This window comes from Drosophila subpulchrella, unplaced genomic scaffold, assembly GCF_014743375.2.
Source record: "Drosophila subpulchrella strain 33 F10 #4 breed RU33 unplaced genomic scaffold, RU_Dsub_v1.1 Primary Assembly Seq26, whole genome shotgun sequence".
Taxonomy (NCBI): domain Eukaryota; kingdom Metazoa; phylum Arthropoda; class Insecta; order Diptera; family Drosophilidae; genus Drosophila; species Drosophila subpulchrella.
In genome coordinates, this window is record NW_023665556.1 from 1,352,599 (window position 1) to 1,366,664 (window position 14,066).

Consider the following 14,066-nt stretch of genomic DNA (forward strand, 5'->3'; position numbering starts at 1 on the left):
AATTATGTCAAAAAACACCGAAGCTATAATTTGTTTCATATTATTTTCCCACCAATTTTCCGATCGTTCCTATGGCAGCTACAGGTGTGGTCAAAAGTATTTTCACAAAACAAAAGTTAAATACGAGTATACTCATAATTTGAACTTACTTCTTGTTAACTTTTGGCATCAATGGAAAGGTAATTTAAATGCCGCTTGAATTGATTTTTTTTAGGTGACAATGCCGTTTGAATGATACAATAAATTTCTTAACCCATTCAGTACTTATTGAAAAGAACGAATTTATGTGAAAATCTACTTTTTGAACTTTTTTCCTCGACTTGAAAACTTAAATTTTTTGATGCAAAAAGTTTTTTCAAACAAAAATAATAGTAAATGCAAAAAGAATTTTTCTAAAATAATTTTTCTTATAATTTTTATGATTTTTTGAAAATGCTTAGAAACATGCATTTGAGCCATATTTTTATCTTTTTCATACAAATTTTTTCCGACATTGTCACCTTCTCTTGGATCAATCGATAGGTATTGACGAGACCAATTCATTACTGTTAAAATTTTTATCTAGCATGAAAATTGTGGGCGCCACAGGTTTGTGCGGTTTGTTGGCGTTAGAGTGGGCGTGGCATATTCGCGTAACAAACTTGCGCTGCGTACAAGGCTACGGAATCTTAATCTGAGAATTCAATTCTTTATCTTTGATAGTTTTCGAGATATCCACGTTCATATTTACGATTTTTTTTAACTTTGTGGGCGGTTTTTGGGCGTTAAAGTGGGCGTGGCAAACTTTTTTTGGGTCAATCGATAGGTATTGATAAGAACAATACATTTCAGTTAAAATTTATATTCCAGCATTAAAACTGTAGGAGCCACAGTTTTTGGCGGTTTGTGGGTGTTAGAGTGGGCGTGGCAGCGTGCTGAAACAAACTTGCGCTGCGCAGGAATCTCAGAAATCTGCATGCCTAATCCCAGTATTGTAGCTCTTATAGTTTCCGAGATCTCAGCGTTCATACGGACAGACGGACATGGCTAGATCGACTCGGCTAGTGATCCTGATCAAGAATATATATACTTTATGGAGTCGGAATCGCTTCCTTCTGCCTTCTGTGGGGAGGAGTTAAGGTGGTTTTAAGCAAGGGTTCACCTTAAAATTGTTTTCTTTTCAACTTAATTTATAGGGAAAAAGACTTTTGTAAATTTAATCTTTTAAAACTTTAGATTAATTTTACGTATCGAGCTGTAGGTTTTCATACCCGTTACTCGTAGAGTAAAAGGGTATACTAGATTCGTCGGAAAGTATTTAACAGGCAGAAGGAAGCGTTTCCGACCCTAAAAAGTATATTTATTCTTGATCAGGATCACTAGCCGAGTCAATCTAGCCATGTCCGTCTGTCCGTCTGTCTGTCTGTCTGTCCGTCCGGATGAACGCTGAGATCTCGGAAACTATGAGAGCTGGCTATTGAGATTTAGCGTGCAGATTCCTAAGCTTCTTACGCAGCGCAAGTTTGTTTCAGTAGAGTGCCACGCCCACTCTAACGCCCACAAACCGCCCAAAACTGTGGCTCCTACAGTTTTGATGCTAGAATAAAAATTAACTGAAATGTATTGTTCTCATCAATACCTATCGATTGATAAGAAAACAAACTTCAAAAAATCGTAAATATGAACGTGGATATCTCGGAAACTATCAAGGATAGAGAATTGGGATCTCAGATTTTGATTCCGTAGCCTTGTGCGCAGCGCAAGTTTGTTACGCAAAAATGCCACGCCCACTCTAACGCCCACTAACCGCCCAAGCCTGTGGCGCCCACAATTGTCATGCTAGATACAAAATTTTAATTGAACTGTATTGGTCTCGTCAATACCTATCGATTGACCCAAAAAAAAATTTGCCACGCCCACTCTAACGCCCATAACGCTTAAATCTGTCTACCGCCGATAGGTGGCGCATTTCAATCTCGCTTTGCTGCTTGCATATCTCCATTTCCCTTTGGTCCCTTTACCTGAGTAACGGGTATCTGAAAGTCGAGGTACTTGACTATAGCGTTCTTCCTTGTTTAAACCTGTTTTCCCCTATATAATCATTATGTTATTGTTTATTATGTTATGTTTTGTCATTTGGATCGCACAGTAAAGTTCTCAAAATATTGGGTTGTACCCTTTAACCTCGAAGATCAACATCGCAGTGGACGGACTTCTGACCTCGATGTTTTAGGCACTTTAAATGACAATAACTCACGTATTTTGGAGGCGATGCGGTTACTGCCAACAAGTGTTGCCAGCAATTGGTCAAATCTCAAAAAAATCAATCGAGGAATAACGTTACATAGGGAATGCCTATGGTCTAAAAATGGTTTTTGTTCGGAAAAATCTAAATACAGATAAATGAAAGCGATTGGACTTATAATTATTTCGGCATCGAGTTCGCGCAAAACCATTTTCACGACAGCATAACACTGATACAATCAATTTAAAAGTATAAAGTTTGTCTTGTAAAGTCTTGTAAGAACCGGCATAAAATCAAGCAATACAAAATAGTGGTTCAAGCTTTCAGGACGCACAATTGATTCTTATTCCAGCAGCAGCTGGTAAAATAAAAGTTCAGGTCATTTCTATTGGCGTGGTACCGAACGGACGGCCGGTGTACTAACGATAGTCTTTTCGTGAAATTACTTGAGTGTTTATATGTAACGAACCAGTTCAGATTCAAAAAAGTTTAGTTAAACGACAACGAGACGAGCAAAGTGACGATTTAATAATACGTCTATATTCATATTTAGTAATTAAAGCATTTTCAAGTGCATTATAATAAAACGTAAAATGAATACTATGATTTAGTGTTAATTTTCACCGTAAGCATCGCTACCTATTTCCTAGCCTAGCCTTATTCCTGACAGACCACCTCCTACACACACATACTTTATATTAAAATGTGTGTTACACATACATTTTTAAAAACCATTAAAAATATATCTTGTTTATAAATTTTGGGGCTATGTATAGTCGTTTCATCGCGCGCACTCTTTGTGCGATTGGTCAGTACCTGTAATGACGTCCACAGTCATCTTTTATGCTTGTCATCTCGTGCTTTGTAGCGGTCTCTATAAGAATTGGTTCTAATTTTGTCTTTCGGTTTTCTAAGCAAAACATTTAACTACAAACACTGAATTTAAACACCGATGACAACCAGTCGATACTGGCAAACCCCAAGAATTCAGAGGTTCAATCCCAAGTGAGTGCAGTGAACTTAAACTTAACTTATAAATTATATGACTGCAATATCATCGAGGTAAATAAATAAAGGTCCTACTTTGATTTTCATAAAAATGATTATTTTTGGAGATTTATAAAAAAACAATAATAGTTATTGATCACTGGAATAAAAATCATCACTCAAAATAAAAGTCAAAACGCGTCTGCGGCTATTGTATTAGGAATTTTAGAATGATTTAAATTGGTTCTTGTTGGATTGGCAAAGTAGTTTAAATATAAAAAATGTATTTTATTTATTTATATAAGGATTTACAATGCCTGCAGGCAGCTCGCTGAAAGACGAAGAGGGGGAGAGAGAGATGTGTTTTTATAACATAGAAACGATAGTGCAATTCCATAACAAAACTTATGTTTTTGTTTACTGATTTCCCGCCACAAGGCCATAATCTTGTTATTCAAACATGATCTGACTTCCCATGGCTTTTATTATAAATACTCACCCCCTACAGTTCCTGAAACTTAATATACTGTCACACAATAACATCTCACCTTTTCTTTTTCGAGTGTAACTCCTGATATAAAATGTTTCATGCATAGGTACGCAGTTTCCTGGAGTTCTGATTTATCATTTTCCATGACTTTAAAAATTATATTTATAATTTTTTCTTTGTATCCGATATCACTAATGTAGTGACATGCAGCTAGCGCTCGCAACGCACTGATCCTAAGTGGTATAAGATTAGGAACGTTTTTGTAACAGTCCAATTTCGCCAACGTTGCATCTTCGGCTTCACTTAATGTAAGCAACTCGTGAAAAAATAGTTTATGATAGGTGTTCGTCAAATCTAGAAGTTTAAGAATATATAAAAAGTAACACGTTAGAAAACATTTTTTAACAAGAAAGAAAGTAAAATAACATAGCAAAATTAATTTATTTAATTCTTATAGCTCAATAATTTATTCATGCGTATTCCGCAAGACACTATTATTTAGATTGTCAGTTGACACAATGGTTGTATAATTTAACGATATACAAGTATGTTATATATCGTTTTATAATTATAATTAATTAAACAGCGTTGGCGTTAAATGCTTTAATTCAGAGCTCGTAAAATACCATAAACCGAATCGGGCTGCTGCTCAGTCAAAACAATTCAATCTGAGCCATATCCCCTTTTAAACTTCAATTCGTTTTTTTTTAATATTTCTTCGCCATTTCTCTGTTATAAATGAATTCAAACTGGTTTTAAAATACGAGGGATGCTACTTTAGTTCTGGCCTAGATCACTTTTAGACATATTAGGACCAATTGGCCTTATCTCAAAAAAATGAGGACTTTTTTCGATTAAAGCTCCATGCAACTTTTTTATGTGTGACCACGTTCAAAATCGATTAAGGATTAATCAAAAACTTACCTCGGCACAAAAATGGAATTAACTCGTGAACATTTTCGTGCAATCCAACTGGATTAATGAATGCAATCGTGGCCGACGCTCACTCGAAGACGAATGTTGTTAATGTCGTCCAAAAACGGTCGCTGTGCCGCAGAACATTGATGTCGTGTGTGAACTGATAACGCAAGATCGTCATTCGACATATCGTGAGATAGAGGCATCCTTGAACATTTCTGTTACCTGCATTCATTCGATATTGCATGAACAACTGACCGTAAAAAAAAAGTATGTTCTGGTTGGATCTCACACAAATTGACACTCGCTTTAAAAAAAGGCTTTTGTGAATTGGTGCAAGGAAATTTTGAAAAAATACAATCGCGGTGTTTCAAGAGACGTCATAAGATTGTCACAGGTGACGAATCATGGATCTTTGCCTATGAGTGAGAAACAAAACAGCAATCGACAGTGTGAGTCCACACAGACGAGCCCAATCCAACGAAGCAAGTGGTCGCCTGTTTCTTCGGTAAAACTGGTCATGTGGCGACTGTTTCGCTTGACCAACGTAGGACGGTCAATTGTGAGTGGTACACAACAATTTGTTTGCCTTAAGTCTTTCGAGAACTTTGAAAAACTAACAAGAGAAGACGCATCATTAAGCACAATGACAATCAGAGCTCAAACCAGCGCCTTTTTGACAGGCCAATCCATCGAGTTGATGGGTCATCCGCCGAACCGCACTGACTTGGCACCCAATGACTTCTTTTTATTCCCGCACATCAAAATAAAAATGCGTGGTCAACGATTTTCGTCGACAGAAAATGCTGTTGAAGCGTTAAAAAACCATGTTTTGAAGGTGTCTCAATCGGAGTGGAATAAGTGCACCGACAATTGGTTTAAGCGCATGCAAAAGTTAATAAAACTTGCTGGAGAACACTTTGAAAAACAATAAAAATAATTTTGATGATAAATATTTAAATTTTCCAAGGCCAAAAATATATAAAGCAACCCTAGTTGTTTTAAAGGCATACTCGCAAGTAACTGAATTTTAATTTTTTTTGGAAATTCACATTTTTCACCAAGTTCCTCAATTTTTTCCTATTCCGTTTTGCCATTGTGACGTTATACCATCCACATCTTGCTGCCTCCCTCTGGCATGCGGAAATAGTTAAGTATGCGTTAAGTATGACCGCATGCGAACAAAGTACCATATCCACTATTAGAATGGTATTTCTTGTTTTAACCTCTAGGTTTAAATACATATAGTTGTGCCCCATTTTATTTACGTACCCGTTAAATCTAAAAACAAGGAAAACGGTATAGTCGAGTGCCTCGACTATCAGATACCCGTTACTCAGCTAAAGGGACCAAGTGGAGATACAGATATGTAAGCAGCAAAGTGAGCGACTATGGGCGCCACAGTTTTTGTCGGTTTGTGGGCGTTAAAGTGGGCGTGGCAAACTGAAGAAAAAAACATGCGCTGCGCAGGAATCTCAGGAATCTGCATGCCTAATCCCAGTATTGTAGGTCATAGTTTCCGAGATATCAGCGTTCATACGGACAGACGGACAGACGGACATGGCTAGATCGACTCGGCTAGTGATCCTGATCAAGAATATATATTCTTTATAGGGTCGGAAACTCTTCCTTCAGCCAGTTACATACTTTCCGACGAATCTAGTATACCCGTTTACTCTACGAGTAACGGGTATAAAAACACCGAAGCTATAATTTGTTTCATATTATTTTCCCACCAATTTTCCGATCGCTATATAATTCATGGGATCGGAAACGTCTCCTTCAGTGCGTTGCAAACTTCTGACTGAAATCATAATACTTTCTGAAAGGGTATAAAAGTCATGCTTACTCTAATAGCTCTGCAGATGACTTTGCTTGCACTTGTTTGGACTTTAAAAAACTAATTGATCTTCAGATCAAATAAATAATTGTGCGTTTTTAAAAAGGTTTTAAAAGCAATAAAAACAAGAAATTAAAGCAATTTTTAATAAATCAATGTGTAACGTATACTCGAAAGAACGATTTTTCGTCGTAGTTTGATGAATATGATGAATGCTTTTCACATAAATGAATAGCGTCGCTGAACAAAAATTACAAAAACTCCCAAGATAAATGTTAGCCATAAACTATATATTCTTCGCCATGTATAAAAAAATATCTCGCGATAGCTGAAGGTTTGAACAGCAAAACTTAAATCTACTTATTGAACATGTTCACTTTACGTGAAAACCACTCACCATATTCTTCTATTCTTGTAGTGCATTTTTATACCCGTTACTCGTAGAGTAAAATGGTGTACTGGTTTCCACAAATCTTTTAAAATATTTCTTACATTTTTCGTAACATTTTTTATTGTATGTTTTGAAAATGTCTTTATTGCTTGTGCTTGAATGTGAGTTGTGGAATGTCAAGATCAGGGGATATTATCTTGTCTTATTGGGCCCCGCCTATATGTCGCTGACCGAACTGATGCCTGTCCTACAATTTTGCATCTTTTGGGTCTATGGCTATGCGAGCATCGATGCCTAGGCATTGGAACCCTAGTTTACAAAAAAAATAGTTTTTTAACATTTTCTTAGATCATTTTTCGTTGTATCTCTATGATTTTTAATTATATCTCGAGTTGCGCTTAACCAAGTTAGGTGATAAATGTCTTAGCTTACAACTATAGTTCCTAGTAGAGTTGGACCTCTAGATCACGAAAAAGAAGTAACGAAACTTTTTATGGATAAGTTTTTTATAATTTATTTAAGGAAATTTGGGAAGGAATGCGTCGCTCTTTAAGATCTCTTCAAGCGAGTAATAGAGATTGGCAGACACCTAGGCCAAAATAAAGTCAAGAAGGTTACAGAAACCGTTATAAGAATATACAGAGATATTTATGTATCAGCGGCGGATCCACGGGGGGGGAAATTAGGGAAATTTCCCCCCCCTTGGAACCACAGAACCTGAAAATTTTACTTGTTTGCTAGAAAAATATTCTCTGCAATAAAAAAATTAAAATACAACACTCTTCTCACCAAATAATATTTTTGTTTTATAATTTGTACTGTATTTCTCTCGCAGTAAGTTTGAACCCCAAATCGAAGAATAAGTTCAATTTCCCCCCCCAAGAATCGTCTCTGGATCCGCCACTGTATGTATACTAGCAAGGTCGCCCACAGCATCGCCTTTAAAAATCAAGATTGAAAGCTTCGCGAAAGACCGGCTATACCCATACTTTGTCTTGTCTTGTCTACCTTAACAAAACATAAACCATTTCTCATTCCCACACCATCATAGAAATAACGGATATGTATTTTATATTTTTGTGATTTCACCAAGAGGCACATTCCACGGTGAATATATCTTATTAACCTTTATTCTTTTAGTTTTGAAGAATTACAACTTGTAAAAATAACCATATAAACTTTTTTTTTTGATTTTCTCTCCGGTGGAGGTTGGATCTTAAAATCTGAGTTCTCATTGAAACTTAGCTCGCGTTTGGGTATTACAGCGACTTAATGATTTGGTGTAAAACACAATGCGACCTAAGGCCATTCGAATTTCAGGTACAGGTCCTTAATTATATATATTAGCCAAAAACATAGAGAAGTAAAAAATTGAAATGGCACTAGCTTACATCCAAATGCCCCAAGAAGGATGACGGTAGTTCCTGGTAGAGTTGGAACGCTAGTAGATCACAAAAAAGAAGTTCAAAATATTTTGTTTTGTATCTCCGTGCTTTAATTATATCTCAAGCTGCGCCTAACGAATATATGTGATACATGTTTTAGTTTACATCTATAATGTTACCCTTTAATTTTGCCGAACAAATGAATAGGCTACATTAAGTAAGCTTACAATAGCTACAAACCGGCAACCTTTGAAATTTTGAATTTTAAAACCATTTAGTGACGGTAAAGCCGTCTGTTGATATGGTAAAAACAGGAAAAAATCCAGAAGCTATTTTTAAACAAAATCAATGGTAAAATAGATTTCATTTTATTTGTAAAAGCTTTGCACTGTTAGGCCGGTAACAGAATTGCGCCTGAAATTTAAGTTTCAGTATTGACCAACCTAAGGGGTATGTTAGTGTATCTCAAAATCTTCTGCATAAACGAAGGAATTGAGGCAAAAAAATAATTTATTTATGGCAAAGATTTTACGGAAAAAAAATGAATTTTCAAATAATATTTTGAATTAATTTAACTATTTTTAATAAATTTCAAAATCCCTCCAAGTCGTGGTTTTCGAGTCGTGGCTAAACGACCTAAGGAACGTAACTTTCAAGGACTATACAGTGGCGGAAAAAATAATAGCACCACTTCAATACATTTTCTTCTGAGTAAAATAAAATTGTTTTCAGTGTTTCTTTTTCAATACAAAATTTATTTGTACTCTTTAGTATTCTTTCTAACCAAAAAATGTGTTACCGTATTATTAAATCCTGCCTATATATTTATTTTTAATTATTTTATTAAAAAAGCCCATTTATTAGCAAAAACACCATATTTTGCCGAATAGCCTTATTACAAAAAGCACGTGTAAATTAGAGTTGTCTATAATTTCAATATTTTGAACATAAAATGATTGACAATACCATTGAAATGGACGTGGAAAGCATTGCACTGAGGAAAAGCGTGATATCATCCAAAAGTTGATAAAGGATGGAAAATCTTACAGAGAAGTTGGTCGATTGGTCGGATGTTTAAATAATAAGGTGATTATGTTTGTTGGAAAAGGATCCGGATCGTATGTCAGGCGTTCAAAGAACTCGGAATTTGGGCCCCAGTACACCACAAAGACCATGAAGCATGTAGGGCGTAGGGTGATGGTAAGGGCCTGCTTTTGCTATTACGGAGTAAGCCTGATACACATTGGATCAAGACCATCATGGATCAGCACGTATGCGTGGATATCATGGAGACCATTATGCTACCTTTCGCAGAGTATGAAATGCCGCTCGTGTGGGTCTTCCAACAAGATAATGACCCCAAACATACCAGCAAGAAGGCAAATAAATGGTTTGGGGACAACTTTGTGAACGTTATGAAGTGGCCTCCGCAGTCTCCAGACCTTAATCCAATAGAGAATCTGTGGTCGGACGTCAAGAAGGCAGTCGCTGCATCAAAACCAACATCCATCGGATCCCTTTGGGGAGTAATTAAGGAGTCCTGGACTCAAATTCCCATAAAGCGATGCCAGGACCTTGTTGACTCCATGCCAAGACGCTGCGCAGCTGTTATTTCCAATAAAGGATACACCACAAAATATTAAATGAAGAATAAACATAGATTTAATAGTTCAATAATGTTATCTCATAAATATTGGTAGTTTCTATAATTTTAAACACATTTTTGAAAAGTGGTGCTATTATTTTTTGGGTTAAGTTTTTTAAGTTTTTATAAAGTTTCTTGAATAATTTAAAAACTTAACAAAATCAACATTTTTTTTCACTTTCTGATTCTTTGTTGCAATTTGATTCCAAAAGGGTTTTGCATGTTTTGACAGAGCTAAAAATATAGGTACGGTGACTATCCAAACATTGCTCGAGTAGGTGGTGCTATTGTTTTTTCGCAGCTGTATCTCCTAAATGATTGGTCCGATCGAACTGAAGTGTAATCTAGACAACGTTTACTAATTAAAAAAACCATAAAAAAATTGTTTATTTTCTTGAAAACCCTATGTAATCCTTTAAGATTTTAAGCTCGTTATACCGTGATCATTAAAATTCGGGTTTTCTTCAGAATCGCATAGATTTAGGCGAAAACAAAAAAGCCAAGATAATTAGTTATAGGGCTTTGTGAAGAATTCCCAGTACAGTGATACATGAACAAATATTTAATTTCTGTCATATTGCCCACTCTAACGCCCATAAACCGCGAAAAAACTATTCCCACTACTCGACTGAAAAAGGCAAAAAACGACGATGACCGCCGATACCGTAATTAGTATACCCCCTCACTAAAAAAAAAAAAAAATTTGGTGTCATTGGAAAGCATTTTTCAAGCCCTTTCCAATGGTATAATTTTCTCTGTTCTAAAATAAAAACTGCACATTTTGAACAAAACTCACAAAATTGAAATTTCACACCTTCGCGCACAAGCAATCATGAGCAAGGACTCGAGGGTAGGGGGTGAGATTCGGGTTCGTGGGTACACACGTTCACTTTCTCCTGCTCGTTCTCAGAAGATAACGAGGGGTCACAATATTTGAAATGCAATAAAACGGGAGGGTTCCGTAGAATACCAAACACACTGATTATGGGATGAGTATACGTTGCAATTAAAAACAACTCATACAAAATACATTTAAAACCGCCTAAAAAACCTCCGCAACCGCTTTTAATAGCTACTCTTAGCTTAAGGCTTAGGAAATTCGAATGGTTGCATCGCGACATCTTATGCCAATGCTGGCCCGACCTTAACTGACCATTTATTCATATCTTGCTTACACAGAGATTGCCTTTCCTTAACCTATGTCAAAGTTGTACACCTTCGATATTTACCTACATCTTAACCCCTCCTACACCACGTTCACCCCCGGTAACTTGTTATCAATACTTGTGTTCGTTTTCCTTCTAATAACCATTCTACTGGGGTATTGGGCTGCTCCTTATATTCGAGAACCAATCGGATTGGTTCTAGGAGTACAACATGCCTGTATGCACTCCCTGTAGATGTCAACCTGTTAAGTGAACATTCTAGACTATAAAAATGACACCACTCAAATTGCTCAGGATCAGTTCTTCAAATGCCTCAGTACTGTATTCTAATAAAATAATTAGAGCCACATCGGTCCTTGTAATCGCGCCTAACAATTCAAATCGTGCTTTTTACCTTTTTAACGAGTGGGTGAAAATTGTTAACAACATAACCACATATAACAATATATTTTTTGAATAAAAAAAATTAAAACTAATACCCTAAAATGGAGTCATTGATTGCTTGTGATTTGTGCACCAAAAATGTGGAGATGAGTGAGTTTGAAGCTCATTATGCTCAGTGCTCAAAGCCTCGGAATGCCTTCGAGGTTTTAATGTGTAAATCGAAAATAAGGTGTGACTTATGCTCTACCTTAGTTCATAATTATGAATTTGACGAGCACTATCAAAATTGTAATGGACCAAAAAATGCATTCAATATTTTAATGAATGTTGAAAAACGGCAACCCCAAAACAAAAGGCAAAATCATCTGGACGATCATCCCACAACATCATCAAATGCTCTCAAACGGATGAGAATGGATGAGGGTAAGGAAGTAAGCATTCAAGAAAAAAAAGCTAAGATTAGCGAAAATAAAAAGGATTTAAAATTAGAACTTTTATGCCCTACTTGTGGTGACAAATATCTTGCATCAAGGGAACGTCAACACATATTGACCGATAAGCATAAAAATGCATCAGCCAGAGAAGTAAAAAATAATGAAAATATAATTCTTCTTAACTCACAAACTGTTTTTCCTGTAAAATCATATCGAATCAATACAATAGTACAGTCCAAAACACTATTGATTTAAAAGATTTTTATCAGCATTGCCAAAAAAATATAATTGAAATTATAAAGCATTGCATGATAGAATATAGAGCCATTAAATTCAACCTAAGAGTTTATGGTACCTATATTAAACAAACAGACGAAGGAGTTACTGTTGAAACAACAAAACATTTTGGGACTGCATATAAATCTGTATACCAAAATGAAGACATTATCGATGAACTAAATATGGCAGTAGATAGCTTATTAGCATCGAGCAGTGAGTTTCAAGAAAAAGACTCTGGTTGGGCAATAAAAAATTTCAATTATTTTGAAATTACTATAATCAAGCTAGAAAACATTCCTGCTAGCGGATACATACAGGCCCCGAAGAATATAAGAGCCCGAAATGCACTTATAAACGTACAGAATACTGACGTATTTTGTTTCAAATGGTGCATACTGGCATTCATAGCTAATAAAACTCATGAGATTGCTACCTTTACAACAGCAAAGCAAAGAAAGTATTCACGAGAGAAAATGACAAAGCCCATAACTTACCACATTAATATTAACAATGAAATAATTGTAAATGATGGTATAAGATTGGATTTTTCAGGAATCGAGTTTCCAATCACGAATTTAGTATAAATATTTATGAGATCGATGCTGATGGTGACAAAATTATCGGTCCAACGTTTAGAACTAAATGTATTCGAAGTATCCACATAAATATATTGGGAATAAATAACGTTAACCAAGAAAGTATGCATTACGCTTATATTACAAGTGTAAAAAGATTATGCTACTCACAGCATTCCAAGGCCAAATCAGGAGGATATTTTTCTGATAACTGTCTACAGTTTTTCACGGTTAATAATACTACCCACAACAAATTTGAATGCGGAAAAGTGGCCTCGTTTTACCCTGAACCAAATACTACAACTTCATTCAAGGGCTTTCACAAAAAATTATCTCCTCCGGTGGTGATATATGCCGATATTGAGGCTGTTCTTGAAAACTATAGAACATGCCTAAATTCGTCTTCAACTTCGTCAACAACAAAATTGCAAGGGCATACTGCATGTGCAGTATCATTTTATGTAGCACATAAATATAATCCTGATCTTAACGAATTGTGGACATATGAAGGTATGTAAGAAACATCAAAAAATTAATTTATTACTATTTTAAAAACTAATTCAAATTTTGTATAATTTTATAGGCGCTGACTGCATACAAAAATTCTGCAAATCACTAAAGGAAAAAACTACGAGCTTGTTTTATATGTACTGGTCGACCCCCAAAAACCCGATTGCTAGCACAATCCATGAACAGGAAGGCAACTGCTGTGCCTGTGAAAAGGAAATCAACGCTGACGACCTGGACAAATATTTTGATCAATTTTCTGGAAAACACATGGGTCCCATTCATAAAAATTGTAAGCCAAAGTACAAATTAAGTGATCCCTTCTTCCCTGTAGTATTTCATAACTTATCTAAATATGACATACATTTATTCATTACTGAATTAGAAGGAGACTTAAGCCCCAACCATGTAATAAAGAGCTTTATATAGCGCTAACGCAGACAACTTAAATAAATGCCTCAAATAGATTCAAAATAAGATACATCGATTCGATTAGATTTTTAAATTCGAGCTTAGAAAAACTATCGAGCTACATGGAGGACAAAGATTTTAAAACTCTAAGTACTAAATTTCAGGGAGAAAAATTTAAGCAAAGGCGTAGGAAGGGTGTTTTCCCTTACGACTATTTAGATAGTTTTGAAAAATTTGAGGATACCCAGCTTCCTGACATTGATAGTTTTTACAATTCTCTCAGCGAAGAAAATTGTAGTATAGATGATTACAATTTTGCCCAAAAGGTTTGGAAAACTTTCAATTGTAATACTATAAAAGATTATATTAAACTTTATTTAGAAAGTGATGTTTTAATTTTGACCGATGTTTTCGAAAATTTTAGAAAAAT

General features: G+C 35.5%; 1 protein-coding gene across 6 annotated transcripts in view; it reads right to left on the reverse strand.

Moving 5' to 3' along the window:
* LOC119559607 (transcription-associated protein 1) overlaps nt 1-14,066 on the reverse strand; it is a 518,267-nt gene that overhangs the window by 250,208 nt on the left and 253,993 nt on the right. For 5 of the 6 annotated variants that reach the window (XM_037872625.1, XM_037872623.1, XM_037872624.1 and 2 more), the window contains one exon: nt 3,760-4,055. In XM_037872625.1, coding sequence (XP_037728553.1) covers nt 3,760-4,055 — 296 coding nt within the window. Of the gene's footprint in view, nt 1-3,759; nt 4,056-14,066 lie in introns of those variants that run through there. The other variant, XM_037872627.1, reaches the window with a different exon arrangement.